Source organism: Benincasa hispida, chromosome 5 (assembly GCF_009727055.1).
Source record: "Benincasa hispida cultivar B227 chromosome 5, ASM972705v1, whole genome shotgun sequence".
Taxonomy (NCBI): Eukaryota; Viridiplantae; Streptophyta; class Magnoliopsida; order Cucurbitales; family Cucurbitaceae; genus Benincasa; species Benincasa hispida.
Genome location: NC_052353.1, coordinates 16313849 through 16331476, shown reverse-complemented (window position 1 = coordinate 16331476; position 17628 = coordinate 16313849). Strand labels below are relative to the sequence as shown.

At 34.5% G+C, this 17628-nt stretch overlaps 2 protein-coding genes across 2 annotated transcripts; one reads left to right on the top strand and one right to left on the bottom strand.

Moving 5' to 3' along the window:
- Window positions 1-887: 887 nt before the first annotated feature.
- LOC120077492 (myosin-1) lies at window positions 888-6455 on the top strand. The gene is made up of 8 exons (XM_039031393.1): window positions 888-1307; window positions 1512-1712; window positions 1816-1938; window positions 2050-2087; window positions 2195-2294; window positions 2483-4693; window positions 5753-5838; window positions 6069-6455. Exons 1-8 carry the CDS (start codon window positions 1239-1241, stop codon window positions 6316-6318), a joined length of 3078 nt encoding a protein of 1025 aa, XP_038887321.1. The 5' UTR covers window positions 888-1238; the 3' UTR covers window positions 6319-6455.
- A 148-nt stretch (window positions 6456-6603) lies between these two features.
- Window positions 6604-17308, bottom strand: LOC120077491 (protein SHORTAGE IN CHIASMATA 1). The gene is made up of 9 exons (XM_039031392.1): window positions 16949-17308; window positions 15259-15345; window positions 15088-15171; window positions 14921-14992; window positions 11871-13870; window positions 10863-11070; window positions 10209-10703; window positions 7747-9402; window positions 6604-7663 (listed from the first exon to the last, which is right to left on the bottom strand). The coding sequence occupies exons 1-9, from the start codon at window positions 17264-17266 to the stop codon at window positions 7559-7561; spliced, it is 5025 nt and encodes a 1674-aa protein (XP_038887320.1). The 5' UTR covers window positions 17267-17308; the 3' UTR covers window positions 6604-7558.
- Between the last annotated feature and the right edge of the window lie 320 nt (window positions 17309-17628).

Below are 17628 nucleotides of genomic sequence, written 5' to 3'. Positions count from 1 at the left end.
ATTAAGAATTAGATTTTAAATAGCCGATTGAATGATAACTTAATTTAATTGGTTGAGACATAAATGCTATAGATCTGAATCAGTAATCAATAGTTGAATAGCATGTCATTTGAAATCGTACCTTGACATAAAAATATGGTTGTTATTACACTTCAACAGTGAAGGACCACTGTGCCTGTAAAAGCGAACTCTAAACTGCCATTGAAAATTATATAAAATTAATATGAAACAAGCTGAAGTCAACAAGGCACCAAAATTGCAACTTAATGAAGACAATAAGCCTACATAAGCGTTAACAAGAATATAAATAAGGCTACATAAGTGTTGATATAAATAAGGCTAAATTACAAATGTATCCTTAGACTTTGCTTTTATTTCATAAATACCCTAATCTTTCAAAAGTTACACCATTATCTTGACCTGTCATATATGCTTCAAAACTAGAAATATATTAGAATTTTGGAAGAACATTAAAAACTAGAAAAATAGAAGAGGACTCTAGAACAAGAATGGACATTCCAACCCATTCCACCTATTTCAAATCTCAATTTCTATATAAATTCTAATATATTATTAAATTAAGAGTGTTTATGGAAAACTAAAGGTAATATTAGAAAATTTTTAAAAAATAAGAATAATGGGGGCACTTAAATTGTGAAAAAATAAAATTTACCAACCTTGGAATAACGTGGATGGGCAAAAGATGATGACCCTCATTGTTCCCAACGTTGAAATAAAGTTTTCTTTTAGTTGATGGAGAGGTATCATTAAAGTAGAGGGTCATATTTGTCATTTTGAAAAAAGCACTGTAGCATTGCACCACTGCCTTTTGCAGCCAAAAGTAAATCATAATGCACTTGTGCGTCGTTCCTTCCAATACTGCATTACTGTTTGTCTGATTGCCATGGGAGAGAAACTTCAGAGTTGTCCTTCCCATCCCACCATAACTATTTCCTTACTTGTTTCTCCTCATTCTTTCAAGTTTCAACCTCCATCAAAGCTGATGTAACTTTGGCCACAAAATTTAATTTTTACAGGTCCCCAGCTTTTATTTCTGCTTCCTGGATTTTCCTATATTGCAGCGACCAGGGAGGAAAGAATTAATGCCGATTCTAACCAGAATAAGTCATCAAACCGACTTTAAGTTCTAAACAACATTGTATATTCGATAAAAGTCGGTGGGTTTTCATCTCAAGAACTAGATTCTTTTTCTGGAGATCTGAAGCAGAACTGGGAGAATGTTCAAATCATGGAGCAAGAAGCAGAAGATCAAAGCTGTATTCAAATTGCAGTTCCAGGCAACACAGGTAATGATTTTTCAAGCCAGAGAAATTTGCTACATTTTTTTGTACTCTCCAAAAAATGTCGGAAATTTTTACTGATTTTTTTGTTTATTTATTTTAATTTTCATGTTAATTAATTATAAAATTTCAGTAATTTGGAGTTTGAACTTTTCTATCTCAATTTTGTAAGGAACAAGGTCTTACTCTGTATTGTTGATCTTCATTCAGGTGCCGAAGTTGAAGAAACCGGTTTTGATGATATCTTTGGTGCCAGATGATGTGGGAAAGCCGACAGTGAAGCTGGAGAAAGCTGCTATTCAAGATGGAACTTGTTACTGGGAGAATCCTGTTTATGAAACAGTCAAGCTTGTTAGGGAGATAAAAACAGGAAAAATCAATGAGAAAATTTACCATTTTGTTGTTGCAACTGTAAGGCATAGCAACAGAGACTTCCAAAATTTCTCCACTTTGTAACTTAGGCATCTGGTGGAGCAACTTGTAAAATTCTCATTGTATGTGTGCGTCTATGCAGGGCTCATCAAAATCTGGCTTTGTTGGCGAAGCTTCAATCGATTTTGCAGATTTTGAGGCCGAAACTGAACCCATGACAGTTTCCCTTCCTCTTAAGTTTGCAAACTCCGGCGCCATATTACATGTTGGTTCTCTATATTTCTCATCCACTTTGAGCTCTACTTAGCAATTTGACGTCTAATTTGAAGTTTATATATGTGAATGTTCCTGAAATTCATGGCTATTGGTTTAACAGGTGACTATTCACAAGATGGAGGGGGATAATGACCAAAGGTGGTAATAAGAATCTGAGATTCATTTTAATTGACAGTGTGACTTGTTTTCCTTTTTTTGTCTTCCACCTGCCGTCACCTTATGAAATTTTAGTTTCCAATTGACAGAGATTATGAAGAGAATGGAGTTGCAACACTTCAACATGAGAACAGCTTTAATAGCCAGCTTAGCTTTTCTAGTACAGAAGGAAACCATTATCCCACAGAAGTAAGGTGTCATTCCAATTTTCCAATTCATTTAGAATTTTGCAAGACACATTTTAATGAAGAATACTTTTCCTTGAAACCAATTTGATTGAAGATAGATTTTTCTTTCTTTTCCAATAAACAACTTCATAATTACTAAGGATAGCTTAACCCATGCGCTTGATCCAAATTATATTGGTTGGATTGCAGAATGGTAATATACATACATTACATGAGGATGCAGAACAAAATGGCAACTCTAGAGTGTCCCTTGGCTCCAATTCTGCTAAATTTGCATCATACTGGGATGGTAATAACGTTGAAAGAAATACTCAACGGGATTCCAGATCAATGAAGAATGCTATCCAAAGTCCTACCCTCTTATCACCCCTTAGACAGAACTCCATGCCTAAGAAGGCAACGGTGGACAGTGCTAGAGTGAAAAGCCAAGCACATAAACGATCAAATACAGAATGGTCGTTGGGTTCAGTTTCAGACGGAAGTTTTGGTGACTCAGGAAATAGTATTGAAGAAAACACTTCAAGAGAAAAGATGCACCACGTGCCAAATAATTCGATTGAAACAGTAAAAAATGAGAATGTTATGCTCATCAGAAAGTTAGAAGTAACAGAACTGGAGTTGCAGTCTCTTCGTAAACAGGTCACAAAGGAGACTATACAAGGGCAAAATCTATCACGACAAATCATTTGCCTTACTGAGGAAAGAGATGCACTCAAAACAGAGTGTAAACAACTCAAGTTCTTGAAGAAATGTAATGATGAGGTAGAAGACTCAAAAACTTTAAAGTCTGAGATAAAGGAAGCAAGGATTCAGCTGGCAGCAATAGGGGAAGAGCTTAAGCAGGAAAAGGAGTTACGTACTGATCTTCAGCTACAACTGCAGAAAACACAAGAGTCCAACTCTGATTTAGTTCTTGCTGTGAGAGATCTTGAAGAAATGGTTGAGCTAAAAAACCGGGTAATATCTGATCTTTCAAGAAGTTTAGAATCCTCGGAGAGTGATAGAGAACCGAAAATTGTTTATGATTGTAAAGAGAATAATGATGAAAACCCAAAACGTAAAGAATCGATTCATGAGTATGACAATGTCAAGGAAGTGGACATGTTGAAACGGGAGATCAAAGATTTGAATGGAGAAATAGAAATGCACTTGAAGAACATAGAAGAGTTAGAGATGCATTTAGAACAACTCATGTTAGACAATGAAATTCTTAAGCAAGAAAACAAAGACATCTCTGCAAAATTCGAGAGAAACAAAACAGAATATCTCCGAAAACAGAATGAATACTCAGGTTCTCTGGCTGTTATAAAAGAACTGGAATCTGAAATAGAAAGACTAGAAGAAAAACTCCAAATACAAACTGAGGAGTTTTCAGAATCGTTGATTTCAATCAATGAGCTTGAAGGTCAGATCAAGCGTTTGGAGAGAGAATTGGAAAAGCAGACACACGAATATCATGACGAACTCAATGCCATCAAGCATGCCAATGTTCAGTTGGAAAAAATGGCTATAGAAGCAAAGGAAGTATTGAGTAAGACAAGATGGAAAAATGCCATAAAAGCCGTCTGTCTTCAGAAGAGAAGTAAAAGGTTTTCAATGGAAATGGCTTCCAAGTTAAATGATAATGAAAAGAGAATCACTAAAGCTGTCAAAGAAATCAATGAATTGCGTTTGCAGAAAATAGTACTGAAAGAAATGCTCCAGAAATCTAATGAAGAGTCAAGGCGAAATAGAGAAAAGTGCGAAGAAAAAATGCATGACCTTTCTTTCCAGCTAGAGTTAAAAACAAATGAAATGCATAACATGTCAATGGAGCTAGATAATAAGTCCAGACAACTTGAAGATGCGAAAAAGCATGAAAACTATCAACAGGAGGAAATCCAAATGCTGAAATCAAATATAGAAACAGTAAATGCAGAAAGGCACATTGCAAAGCAGACAGAGAGTGAACAACTTCAATGTTCGATTTCTGAAATGCAAGCATTGGAAGAAAGAAGGAAAGAGAGGGAAATTTTAGAAAGAGAGATGGCTTTTTCGAAGAGAGAAGCAGAAAAGGCACAGGAAGAGCTTACTAGAATGAAAGCTTCCAAGCACGAGCAAGATACATTAATTGACAATCTGCTAGCTGAAATGGAAAACCTTAGAGCACAAATTAATGAGTTGAAGAAGGAATCACAGACAGAAAGATCTGAGAAAGAAAACCTAAGAAAACAGGTATTCGATCTGAAGAGTGAACTACAAAATAAGGAGAGAGCTTCCAGCATGTCAAACATGAAGTTGGAAACTCGAGAAATTTCAGCTTTAAATCTAAACTCGGAATCAATTCATAATGTATCTCAAATGCTTCCTCATACCATACAGGAGCTTTCAACTTCAGAAGAGAGGATGCAGTTGCTTCAGGTACTTCTCGAGCCCTTTAACTAAATATCCAGATACAAAATTAGACACAACTCCGAAAAATTTGATGTTTTCAAATTACTCCCCACCATTGATATTAGTTCGAAAGTGCCAAAAATTAGAAAGATAGTTTCTTTTATTTATTTATTTATTTATTTAATATCTGTGAGGGTCCGAGTCAGCTTGTGCGAACCTCTACTAATCTCACAGTACAACACCTGTTGTATGAAGAGGTAGAAGAAAGAAAGATAATACCTACTTTCATTGTATGAAATGACAGGTAATGAAGCTGATAATAACTATGGTAAACTCAAAAATATCTTTATTCTAGAGAAAATTCTCAACACTACAATATGAGAACAAGTTTATGTTCAGAATTAGTCTAAATGGTCAAAGCTCTTCGGCAAGTACAAAACTATATTAACTTAGCAACCTAATGTATTGTTTTTCTACTGTGAAGTATTATCAGTAATTATAGACATTCAGGATACTTCATCAAGGTGACTCCAGTCTCCATCTACATAAATTCCAGATCATGAATGAAGCATATGAAAAGAATTTCAAGCACTTAGTTTAGATATCATAGTTTTCTGAAAAAATTAAGAAGATATCAATAATAGAAAATGAATTAAATTTTCCCCTTACTAGACTAATATTTTGTGATATAACCCGAAAATATTGAAATATGAATATAACCAAACTACAAGATGAACTAAGTGTTCAAAATGCTTGAACCCTCCCAATATTGAGATTCACCTTCAAAACCTAATTCATTCTCCAATATTTCTCGTCTTTCTCCTTCTCCACTCCCCCTGTTTATAATAAACTACCATAACAACTTCTCTAATTAATTACTAGCGATGGTCTTAATACCCTAATTATTTCCTAGTAGCATTCCTATCGTAATGATACTTTGGTATGCAACCATTTAAGTTGAAATTTGTTTATTCATTGGCCTTGTACAAAACTTCTATAATTGTTATATTTTATTTTGTGTTTCATTTATATCACTTTATCCATGTTCTACTCTGTGCTAACACAGTAGATGTCTTTGAAATATAGGACATCAACCGTTCTGGTAACACCATGCCAAGTAATAAAGAAGCGAAAGTGGACCAGAACAATGTTCATGAAGCACTTCACGGAAGGTACAAGCAGTCAATCGATTAATTTTCAACACTATCTTTTTTGTCAGAATAATAAACATCTCCATGCATTAAAATGTTATCAAATCCAAGCAACCGTGGGTAATTGGGAATATATACTCCCAGAAAAGTCAACAATCAGAAGCATGTACATTTCGTTTTTTTACTTAATACTTTTTGGTTCTTATAATAGCTCTTTTATTATATATATAATTGTTAATTCTGATTTGCAGGAAAGTGGACTCTAAGTCATCATATAAGGAACTCAAATCGTCAACTTCTGGTAAAAATAATGAGGACCGTTATATTGACCTCCTTACTGAAATGTCTTCTCTAAAGGAGAGGAATCAAACTATGGAAAGAGAGCTGAAAGAAATGGAGGAGAGATATTCAGAAATAAGTCTCAAATTTGCAGAAGTAGAAGGTGAAAGACAACAACTTGTAATGACTGTGCGAAACCTTAAAAATAGTAAAAGAATTTAGTATTTTATCAGGTCCTTGATCAAGTCATTTGAGAATATTCATGGCTCTAGCAGGAAAATATTGATTGATTATACAGAAAACTTGGTACAACCAATTCATTGAAAATTACAAAAGTATAGATATGTGCTGTCAGAAAATTATTCCCTCTGTTTTTATTTCTGTTGGGGAACAGGCCCTTTTTTCTCCTTAACCCTCAAGCTTCAGCACCAAACTGGGACTCGGGGGGGCTTATATTCCAGAATTTTTTTTGAGTTTGCTCCCAACTAGCTTGCAATACGCAGGGTTCAAAAATTTATTGGTAACAATTTGATGAAGGGTATAATCATAGTTGACACATTTGTCCTTAAGCCATCCATTCTAGATAAGGGCTTTATTAAGTTGATCAAAATCATGATTCGAATACAGTTCTATGAAGAGAAAAACTGTCACTTTTAAGTCAGCAATTCATATTGACACATGGGAAAAAAATTCAATGAAGTGCATTTGACTGGAATTTTGAATGATGAGCTCTCAAACATGGGACACAATCTTTCTTCCATGGTTAAATTATGTAAAATGGCATTTGAGTATGAAAATAAATTCTACGCTTGTCGCCATAAGATGTTTAAACACAACTGAGAATGTTCCAGTGCTTTGGTTCTCTGCCATGGTCACGACTCACGAGTCATGAAATCACACAGTGCTGCTCCTTGCAAGTTACAGGTTTTGAAATAACAAAACATAAATCACCAAATCACCACTTTCAAAATTTTTATAAAAGCAATTCCTAGAAATTAACACTGCGTTCTAGTTACAGTCGGCTTTGGGAACTTTATAGATTGGTATCGCTTGAAGAAATTGCTTCGTTTAATTTTTCTGGAGAAAGGTTTTTAAAGTAAAAGTGTACATCTTTACGCAAATTAGAAATAAGAGTTTCATCAGCAGGCTGGTATTGATTATGACACTAATCATGTGTAGTTGATAGGATAATGTCAATATGAGAATTCTATGCTTCTAAGTTATTACTAAAGGAAGATGTAGCTGTAGCTTCAATAAACCTTACTAGTGAAATATCAAGGATATCACTTTTGCGAGTAAGTTGTAGTATCAATCATTTGAGTTGTACTAGAATAGTCCACTGTTGAAAATCTGCGTATTAAGCATAATTACTGGTATTTATAACTTCAAAGATATGATATTAAAGAAGAAAGACTTCAAGAATGACCTGTTAGTTTGCCAGTATATCCAGTGTTCTATTGCATCATTTATTACCAAGTTTCTGTGAGCTTTTTCCTGAACCATAATTGTCATTGCTCCAGACCAGCTTAGTTTGGCTCCCATTGCCATCAGTTGCAAAAGATAAAGTCTGAAATTGATTTCAGAGAAAAATTTGAAAAAGAATGTAGAATACTGTCTAACATATGATATCAGAAATAAGCACATACAAACCTGTCTTGATCTTTTATCAATAGGCGTCCATGAAGAAAATTTATTATTTGAAGCTAATACATTCTTGGACGAGTTTGATGATTGCAATGATTTCTTCTGCCTCTTTTGATCCGGTTTCTTCAGAGTGCTGCCCCCTTGGTACTTGAAAAATTCAAGAATGGAGGGACTTCTTCTTTTGACAGTTTTTTTAACATTACTCAAATTCTCAGGAAAAGGTGAAGATGAGCCACGTGGAGCAGAATGCCGACGGTTTTTGCTTTTTTCCCTAATTCGGTTAAGAAATTCAATAGTCCAAGGTGAACTTTCTTGAAGATGTTTCGAACGGAGGGCAATGGACAACGGGGTTACATCTGAATGTGATGTGTCCTTTTGTGAGAGTGAAAATAATAGTTTTGAATCTCTTACAGGATTTTGTACTAAACCCTCATCTGAGTGATCATCCTTGTACCGAAGAGGCATAATACTGGGTTCGAAACTAGGATCGGGAAACTGATTGTCCAATCCTCGCAAATTCTGCCCATGCAAATTGATAGAACTCCAAAAATCTGAATTTGAGTTGTTCCCAATATCAACTGCACAGAAAGGGTGATCGCTTTGTCCACAAGACAATCGTCTTTGAATTTTGGACTTTCTTGATGAATCTTTTTCATTATCAAGCATCGAAGGCAAGAAAGTCATAGGAGCCATAGGTGCAAAGTGATCTTTTAATACGGTGTTATCAATCAGGTTAACTACTTCACCTATAAGCTCCTCATGCTGATTCTCAGACTTATTCATATTATGAAAGTTTTGTACTTTCTTTTTATTTCGGTCTGATCCTTGATTTTGAACAAATGATGAGCAACGCCCTCTAATCTCATCGGATATTTCAGGAGCTGTGGAGATCCAAGAATCACGTGGCTTACAGACCCCGGTAGGATCCATCGATATAGATGCATCAAAAGACTCTAGATTATGGTTTTGATTAAACAAATTATTTACAGATGAAGAAAACCCTTTGAGATCACAAAAGATTTCGGGATCTTCAAACATTTGAGAACCAAATGACTTGGATGCTGCTAAAGTTTCTGCAGTGTCAGTAGTGAACGGTTTCAGCGTATAGGAATTCAAAAACTCCATATTTTTATCAATGCATTGTGTAACACCGTTGAAGTTTCTTTTCTTTCTCTCAGAATTACCACTAAAGTGACACATTTCTGAATCAGGACCAGAGGATACAGAAGATGAGCAGTCTGTCATCACGGATTTTGAATCCTCCCGCTCACCATATTTGCACAGAGCACTAAATAGAGAGACACTTTCATCAGGAATACGATATTTTCTAATTGCTTGGAGCCTGTGCTCATGTGGCCACTCTAGAAAGTCAGCAAGAATGCTTTCTGAAGAAAGTATCCCGTGAGCTGCCAAAGGATTAATTGAAGGGAAACTCGTAAGAAATGATTCTGCAAGAGTTTCTGATTCAGACATCTTGGGGTATAGGCACCTAGCCGTGAACTTAGAAAAGTTCTCAATGCAGCCCAGGATAATTTCATCCGTCAATTCAGATGAATAGGAGCAGAAGAGCTGAAAATCAATCTCTAAACTTGCTGCTGCTGCATAAAGTCCATCTGATGATTCCATTACGATGGAAAGGGAACCGATTTCTCCCTCAAAGACCTGAAGAGAGATCTACTATTTGTATCAATAGATAAAATAACCAATATCAGGGATTATGCACCCATTGCTGGTTAGAATATACCGACAATAACAATCAATTTTCAGTCTACCAATTAATTCCTGCACAATGATGGAAGAATTTCCATGTCCATCTAGCAAATGTAGGAATTGTAGAACAGCTAATAATGAATGTAAGATCCTAGAGACAATGACATTTATCATGCATACATTGTAATCACTTTACTAAATTTTCTTTTCCGTTTATGCACAAATTTGTTCGTCACTTTTCATAATTGCAATATCAGAAATAAGTTAATAGAACCAAGTTTTGAATGCTTAAAGAAAATGAAGAACAGTATTATGCAAGCCTGTTTGCAAACTCCAGGAAATTAAGGACTCTTTCCACGAACGAACCATGAACCAGGGGATGTGTTTTTGGGGGAAGGGACAAGTTCACAGAAGCAGATTTTTATATCTAAAATATTGCTCCAGTCAAATTTCTTGGGTTTTGATTAAATGCTTCTACCTAAGACTTGAAAACAAGCTGTTGAGTTGACTGGTTTGGTTCTACCTCCTGTGGTATTTATTAGCAAACCACCTTTTTTTGGCACCTCCTAAAATTGGATAAATCTAGCATCCTCAGGAAGAACACAACGGTATGCTCAAGCAGTTCGGTTATAAAATTGTGACAATGATGTCAAATGCATAGGAAGAGAGTCAAGAAGGAAAGAAAAGAAGGTAATGGAAGGTAGTCTCTTATAAATAATAAGAATAAATAGGAAGCCTTCACAGGGTAGAAAAGTTACCAGAACGCAACCCCGAAAAGCTAGACTTAGAGATGTCAAAACATCCGTTGCAATATTGTCTATGCATGAATTCAAGCATGAAGAAGCTTCATTTGAAGTACCGGCTTTCCTGAGAATATTTGTGCAGTCATACCATATTAAGCAAATTCCAGAAGTAATTATTAGATCCACAGGCAAACTCATATCTCGTTCCACAACCTGCACACCTTCTTTCTCCAATGTAAGAATCCTTTGATACGAACTTCTTCTACATACAATCATTTCCTTTTCGAATTTCTGAGTGTTAACAATAATAATTGCTTCAGGAAATGACACGAGGTCAATATGTTGAGGTTTATCTAAGACTGGTACTGCTGGCATTCGTAGAGGCATGCTGCGATCCCCTGCTTCAATTGTTTCCTCTGAAGATGCCAATGTACACTTTTCCTCAACAGGTAAAATGTTCAACAATTTTATTAACAACCTGGTCTGATTCTCCACCAAAGACTTCTCTTCCTAAGAACATATAGAATTAATCAAATGTAAAGTTATGGATACATATGTTAAAATATTTTTGTCAACTCAATAGAAGCATCTAATCCCATAATAATCATTGGCATTACGTAATATCAATAGATTTTATTATCAGCAAACTTGCATGAGAAACAAACTTACGATTGTCAATTCATTATGTTGAGGCAGATCAACACCTTCACAAAATGCTTCGCAATTTCCACCCTTATCCAGCCCCAATATTACAAAGTGTATATGAGGCATGTCGATTAATTTTGAAAAATAAGTGGCGATCTGAGAAGAACCATTCGGACCTCCATATTCCAAGATAATGCTAAATCTGTTGAATGGAAAACTCCCGGATACGTACCTTGAAAGAAGAACAACTAGTTTTAGTTCTTCAAAGCACATTATTGAATTAGAATGTGCCATACTAATAATTGAGAATTCAACGCAATATCAAAAGGCCAAAAATTAGATGAAACTGAAAATTTGGAAGTTTCCATACCAGGAGAATTGCATTTTAATTCCATACGTTTCAATTTTAATATTGTTTTTACTGATACAAGAAGCATGGAACACCATGTCACAGTTCACAATTGTTAAAATAGTAAATTTACCTCAACACTTGAATTTCAATTTCCAGAGCATCGGCCAGTTGCTTTTGAGTACTAAAAGGAAAACTACGAACATAATATTCAAAAAAAAAAAAAAAAAAAAAATCCTAAGACAGCTAGGACACTAAGTTTAAGGAGAAAATATAAAAATAAAAGTACTGCAATAAGCATCTACAAGTCAAATTGGTTAGATGAAGATCAACGAGGAAGGTATTCTTTTCATAAATTAAAAACCAAGGTATAAAATTAGATAAACATTGAATAACAAATTAAATTATAGGTTTAGAGAAAATAAATCTATTATGCACTAAAAAAACCAGAATTGCAGAAATAAAGTTAAAATCTCATGAAACTCATAAAATGAATTCATCTGTTGCTGCATATTACCTGCAGTGAAAGCCAACCAACTGATAACGAAGAAGTGAATGTTTAATTATCCATGCCAACATCCCTCATTGTTCATTACATGTTAAGTTACCAGTTTTGTTAAACATATAAAATATATACCTGCAATTAGCTTGTGAAATGTTTACATAGTAAAGCTAGAACTTACTCTTGGGATACCAATAAACAATTGGAAACAAGGCCATCCACCATAATGGTTGCATTAGACACTTGATCATCCGTAGGACTCCCATAATTTAGCTCTTCAAAAGATAAGCCCAAGGACCCGAGTAGTTTTTTCAATGACCACCAAAAGATTCGGTTTGCTACAACCAGAACTTTGAGAGTACTAGTAGAAGTCTTTGAGCATAATATATCCTGGATAGTAGTAAGTGCCGGATGTGATAAGGTAATTTCTCTGTCAACCTTTTTTCCTGCCTCCTCAATCAAGGACACCAAGAAACCCAACCTCGATTTTAAACAATCCATGCTCTGACATAACTTCTTTAGATATAGATGAGCTGGGTAGATACCATAGTAACACAAATACCAAGCTATCTGTTTAGTGGCATATAACGTGGCTAATGTCATTATTTTTTCTTCCCAGTAGGTACTGGTTCCTTGCAAGCATATTTTTTCAACACAGTCTATCAACTTCTGTTTCTGAAGGCTGAGCATTAAAGAATAATCATCAGCTACATACGGAAGATATGTCTTCCTCAGCTCTGTCTCATTCTGCAAAATAGCTAGATATGTTTTCTCAGAGTTGTTGATGAGATGTAGAATGTTATCAGACAGAAAAACTTGATGTAATACAACATTCAGTTGTTTCAGTCTACCATCAGCAGTGGACAATTGTTTCAGACTACAATCAACACTGGACACAGAAGGCTCATTACTCAATTTTCCATCACATGGAACCTTGGGGAACATAATATTGGTGTTAATTGCACTAAATACAGATTCATTTTTTCCCACACCAGCAGGTTTCTGAGAATTCAAGAACAAGTTGGGATCGTTGGACTCTGATTTTGATTTCCATGACGATAAAGCCTTCTTGGTATTTCCATCAGCTGCAAGATCTTGCCTTCCTTTTTGATGACATCTATCATTCAACAATTTTCTTGAAGCAACAAAAACGGTTTCACTAGGAGGCATAGAAATACCATCAGGAAAAGACTCCTTTAATTCATCCTTGTCTCCTGTTGTTTCTCTGACTAAAGCTTCATCTGAGAAAACATATGTATAGAATGTACTATCATTTCCACAAGGTTCCTGATCAAATTCTATGGGTTTCAAATTAATTTCTTCCAAAATATTCTGATACGACGAATAAATTCCAGAGCTGCAGCTATTTTCCTCCAATAGATACCAATCCAAATATATGTCATCAGAAGCAGATAATGATTGTGCATTTAGGTTTGCTAATACATCCTCTATGAAGGCAAGCAGTGGTCTTTCAGATCCCTGACTAGATAGGATAGGTACAGGTAATGACTTGAACGTGTCATCTACAAGAGCAAGTTCATGACAAACAATCAATTCATTGAAACTCTTGAAATTCGTGCTTTCCATGGATATACAGTCGCCAATTTCTGACAAGGCTGATAATTCCAAATCAAAGAAGATTCCAAAAGGTTGATCCAAGTATATGTCCAACAGCTGGAATTCTTCAAAACTAGCAGGTCCTAAAGGAAAATCAAAACTTGATTTTGTGTGAACTGCAGAGCTTGCTGGAATCTCCAAAGTTTCTATCAAGCTCATTAACTCTGATCCTCCCAAAATGTCAAGAGATACCATCTCAGAAACTGCACATGGCCTTAAAATATGATCCGAAAGAAACTCTTCAATGTCACACTTCATGGAGCACAAATATTCTTCATTGCTGACAAGTAAATTATCATCTTGTATCCTGTGAGGTTCAGTATTATCAAGAATATAAAAAAGTTCATCCTGCAAGGATAAGAATGCCAAAGTTTCAAGAACCATCTCGTCTACTTCTAAGAAGGGAAAAGTCAATTGATTCGATAGGCTCCGGTCCTGAGAAAAATCGTCTTCAAACGAGAAAGATCTTTGGTCCAAGAGATATTCTGAGGTAATGCCTTCAACAGCATAAACTGATTCCTTCACCTCCGAAGAGTACTTAAGAAGGCCTTGATTCAGTGTCTTCTGCAAGAACTACTCAGATTATCATCATTTTATCCATAACTAGAAACCTTGAAAAAAAAAACACAATAAAAATAAAATAAAATAAAGTTCTACAAGAAGAAACGGAAGTTGGAAAAATATAAAATTCATGCATGTGAAAGAAATAGCAGTGAGATCTTGAATAGAAAGAGTTGGTTACAAGAAAACCTAACGACAGTTAGGTTTAAAGTATCATCACTAGCATTAGTAAACATATATACAATTTTGGAAGGATTTACAGGATATTTGAAGAAAATGACTTCAGAAAAATGAGTGCAGAATATAAAAAGCTGACTAGAGGACATAATACATTATTCAAATTTAAGGAAAAACCATAATTTTATTATTCTGTTGCAAACGTATATTTTCTCCATAACCCACAAATATTTAATCCATTATGCAGATTGAGTTATAGGAAACTGAAAATAAAGTGAGTAACTCATACTCTTAGTGTGATTTTCAATGTACCTCCAATAATGTTAGTAACAGATAGCTAAATGAATTAATCATTATTTCTAAGTTTTAAGTTTTCAATCCTCTAAAATCTCAGAGAGAGAGAGAAATCATTATCTTCTTCCAAGCAAAATCCTCACTTCAGATAAGGTGCAAAGACTTGCAGAAAATTTTGCACCTGTCTAATTATAATAATTTTATTGTCTTCTTTATTCTAAGATAATGTCTTCCAAACTAGATTTCCTTACTTCTGATTCCATTATCTATATTACAATCACTTTATCATCTTCCTTGTTCTAAAATAAGCCGCCTAAACCAGCATCTGTAACTGCTTACTCCACAATTATAGTAACTTGATCATTTTCCTTGTACTTAAACAATTTCTTCTAAACCAGATTTCATCATTGCATATTCCATTGTCCATCAGAATCGTAAGATATGGCAAAATGTCGGAAGTGAGGATTTTCATATTAAGATGAAACATTGCTTATTCCTGTTATGTTTATGCATATTAAGATGAAAGAAACTCTGGCTCTTCCCATCAATTATGGAAATTGTTTACAAGGATATTCCACTTACAAGATCAAATTCGACCTCTGACAATACCGTAAGAATTTGTACCTCCTCCTTCTCAAACAAGAAAGCATTTTCCTGCAGATATCAGAAAAACAATAAATAAGAATCAGTCAAGTAGAATAAACAAGAATTCCTTTAAAATCTTCACTTCCAATAGGCATACACCCTACCACGGATGCATCAAGCTGAGGCGTTTCAAATTGGATCATATCATATGCAAGGTTTCTATTCCTTGTATCAGTCCCAATATCCTTCTGCCATAAATATTTTAACATTCAAATCGTCATCATACCATAACAAATGCAACAAAGTAACTTAGCTCAAGATAGCCAGAACTGCACTTTTACAAATTCAATCTCTGAAGTTTCAGAACCAAAATTCTTCCAGCCCCCCTCCATATTTTCTTCGTATTTACCCTTGGCTTCTTCCTGCAATCCATAGAGATGAATTACTCAAAGGAAAGAGGAAATCCTGAAAAAGTGATGGAAGTTCAACCTAGAATGTACTAAAGAAAGTATCTAAAAGTTCAAGAAGAATTGAAAAGCATAATCACGATTCTTTTATTTGGGGAAACACACAAACGAAGACTTGCCCAAAGAAGGTAAAAAAAGAAATGGTTTAAAATAATATGTCATGATTCATTCTAGCTAGTTCTCCTATTGCAGGTTGCAAAATAAATCATTAAGGTTAGTTCCTTAGTTAGAATGACAGGTGTTCTGCGACATTACTCTATCTAGCTTAATCTAATCTATACCCGACTATTAAATCATTAACTGCATTTTCCTTCGATGGAGAAACATTTGTATGACCAAACAAAGCATAAATTACGAGAACTTCCAAGATATACCTTTGAGAATCAAAAGAATACACTGAAGAGTTCCCATAATCTGAATACCCATTATAGGTAAATCAATATGAGAACCTCAAGAGCTGTTATTTCTAAACCAATGTTGTACTAATTTTAAAGATTGTCTTAAGGGCTTGTTAATTACAATTCTAATCAAACTTAATTATATATTTTTAAAAAATTGTATTAGGATAGTAGCGGTGTTTTCAGATGTAAGATTGTAATTTTAAAGGTTTTCCAAAGATGAGGCATTTGAATAGCATTGCTGAGAAATCTATAATAAATATAAATTGTATTATTATTATTATTGAAGAAGAAGAAAAGAAAATGTTAATAATCATGATAAAGATTAATATATTTTCATCTTTGTATATTATTATTTTCATATTTGTTAAATAAAGAAACAATAGAATCAAAATGTACTTTAAGAATCAACTATTACTATAAGAGTTATTTGGTCCCAGTTCAACTAGTCACAATATTGATAGGTTAGGTTCGTTAAATATAGAGAAGCTGCAGACAACAGAAATTTTAATTATTACTTCCTAGTCAGCATGCGTGCTATTTTGCATTCGAATCAACTTCAAATAACTATGGGAGGAAGGAAGAAGTCATTCTCCTAGACACCAAGCTTTGTGATTCCCTATGAGAAATCTTCTCTAGCAGTTATTTTGTACTTTATAGATTATATTTCACTTTGAAGATGCATTTCCATGAAAAAGTTAGACTGGAAGACAGAAATATATATATATATATATATATCAAAAACGGTTCATCCAAAAAACTCTCGAATTGGATATACATGAAAAGCATGAATAAAAGTGTTTATAGGAAATCGTTTCATGTTCTTAATTAAAAAACCTCCAGATCACAAATTTTCCCTAACAATGATGTGATTCTTGAGTTCGATCACCGCTCTGGCTTCACGTAAAAATAATTATATAATTAATTAAGGCAGAAATTAGGACCTCTGAAGAATATTATCTTTGATAACCTTAAAAATCGCAGAAATTGAGCTAAAGAGTACTCCTCGACTTAATCAAGCTTAGTTTGCAGTGTTATTAAACACAAACTTCATACAAACTCCTATGAACAGAAAAAAATTAACAGCCGCAAACAGTAAACTGCATTAACTCGAGATCTGAAATGAAATCGAATAACATTGATTGAGCAAAAAATTTTACCTCCAGAAATCGAGTTTCAACACTTCCCGAAGAGAAAATCCTGTCCCTGGAACCATGGAGTCTCGAAGACCAATCACAAGCATCGCGATAATCATTATCATCGTCGATTCTCCGAGGAATAACGTCGTCAAAGAACTTGGTGAGAGCAGAGTCGATTGTTAACCTATCGATTCCAAGAGAGACTTGAGGGACAAAATCGAAGTGTAGGAGGTCGCCGACGGTGGAAAGTGGCTTCGAAGCAACGTGAGGGACAGGGAAACGGTGGAAGGAATCGTTTTCTGGAGCGAAGTAATCAATGTCGAGAAACCGAGTTCGCATTTTCAGCGACTGAGAACGAGAGATGATAGAAAGAGAGACAACGGTCACAGTGACGATAAACTGAATTTGGCGCTTCAAATGGTGGTGTTATATATTCCCAATTTTAAATTGGGTCATAGCAAAAATAAAGTGTTGGTTTCAAATATAAAAAACTAAATCAAAATATTTATAAATATAGTAAAATTTTATTGTCCGTTTGCGATAAAGTACGATAGATTATTATGATAGACATAGTTAGGTAGATAAAGGATGATATTTTTCCATTATTTATAAATATTTTCAATAGTTTTGTCATTTAAAATAATTTTTCAAAAATTTAAACTCCTTAAAAAAAGCAAAAATAAAAACATTATTTAGTGATA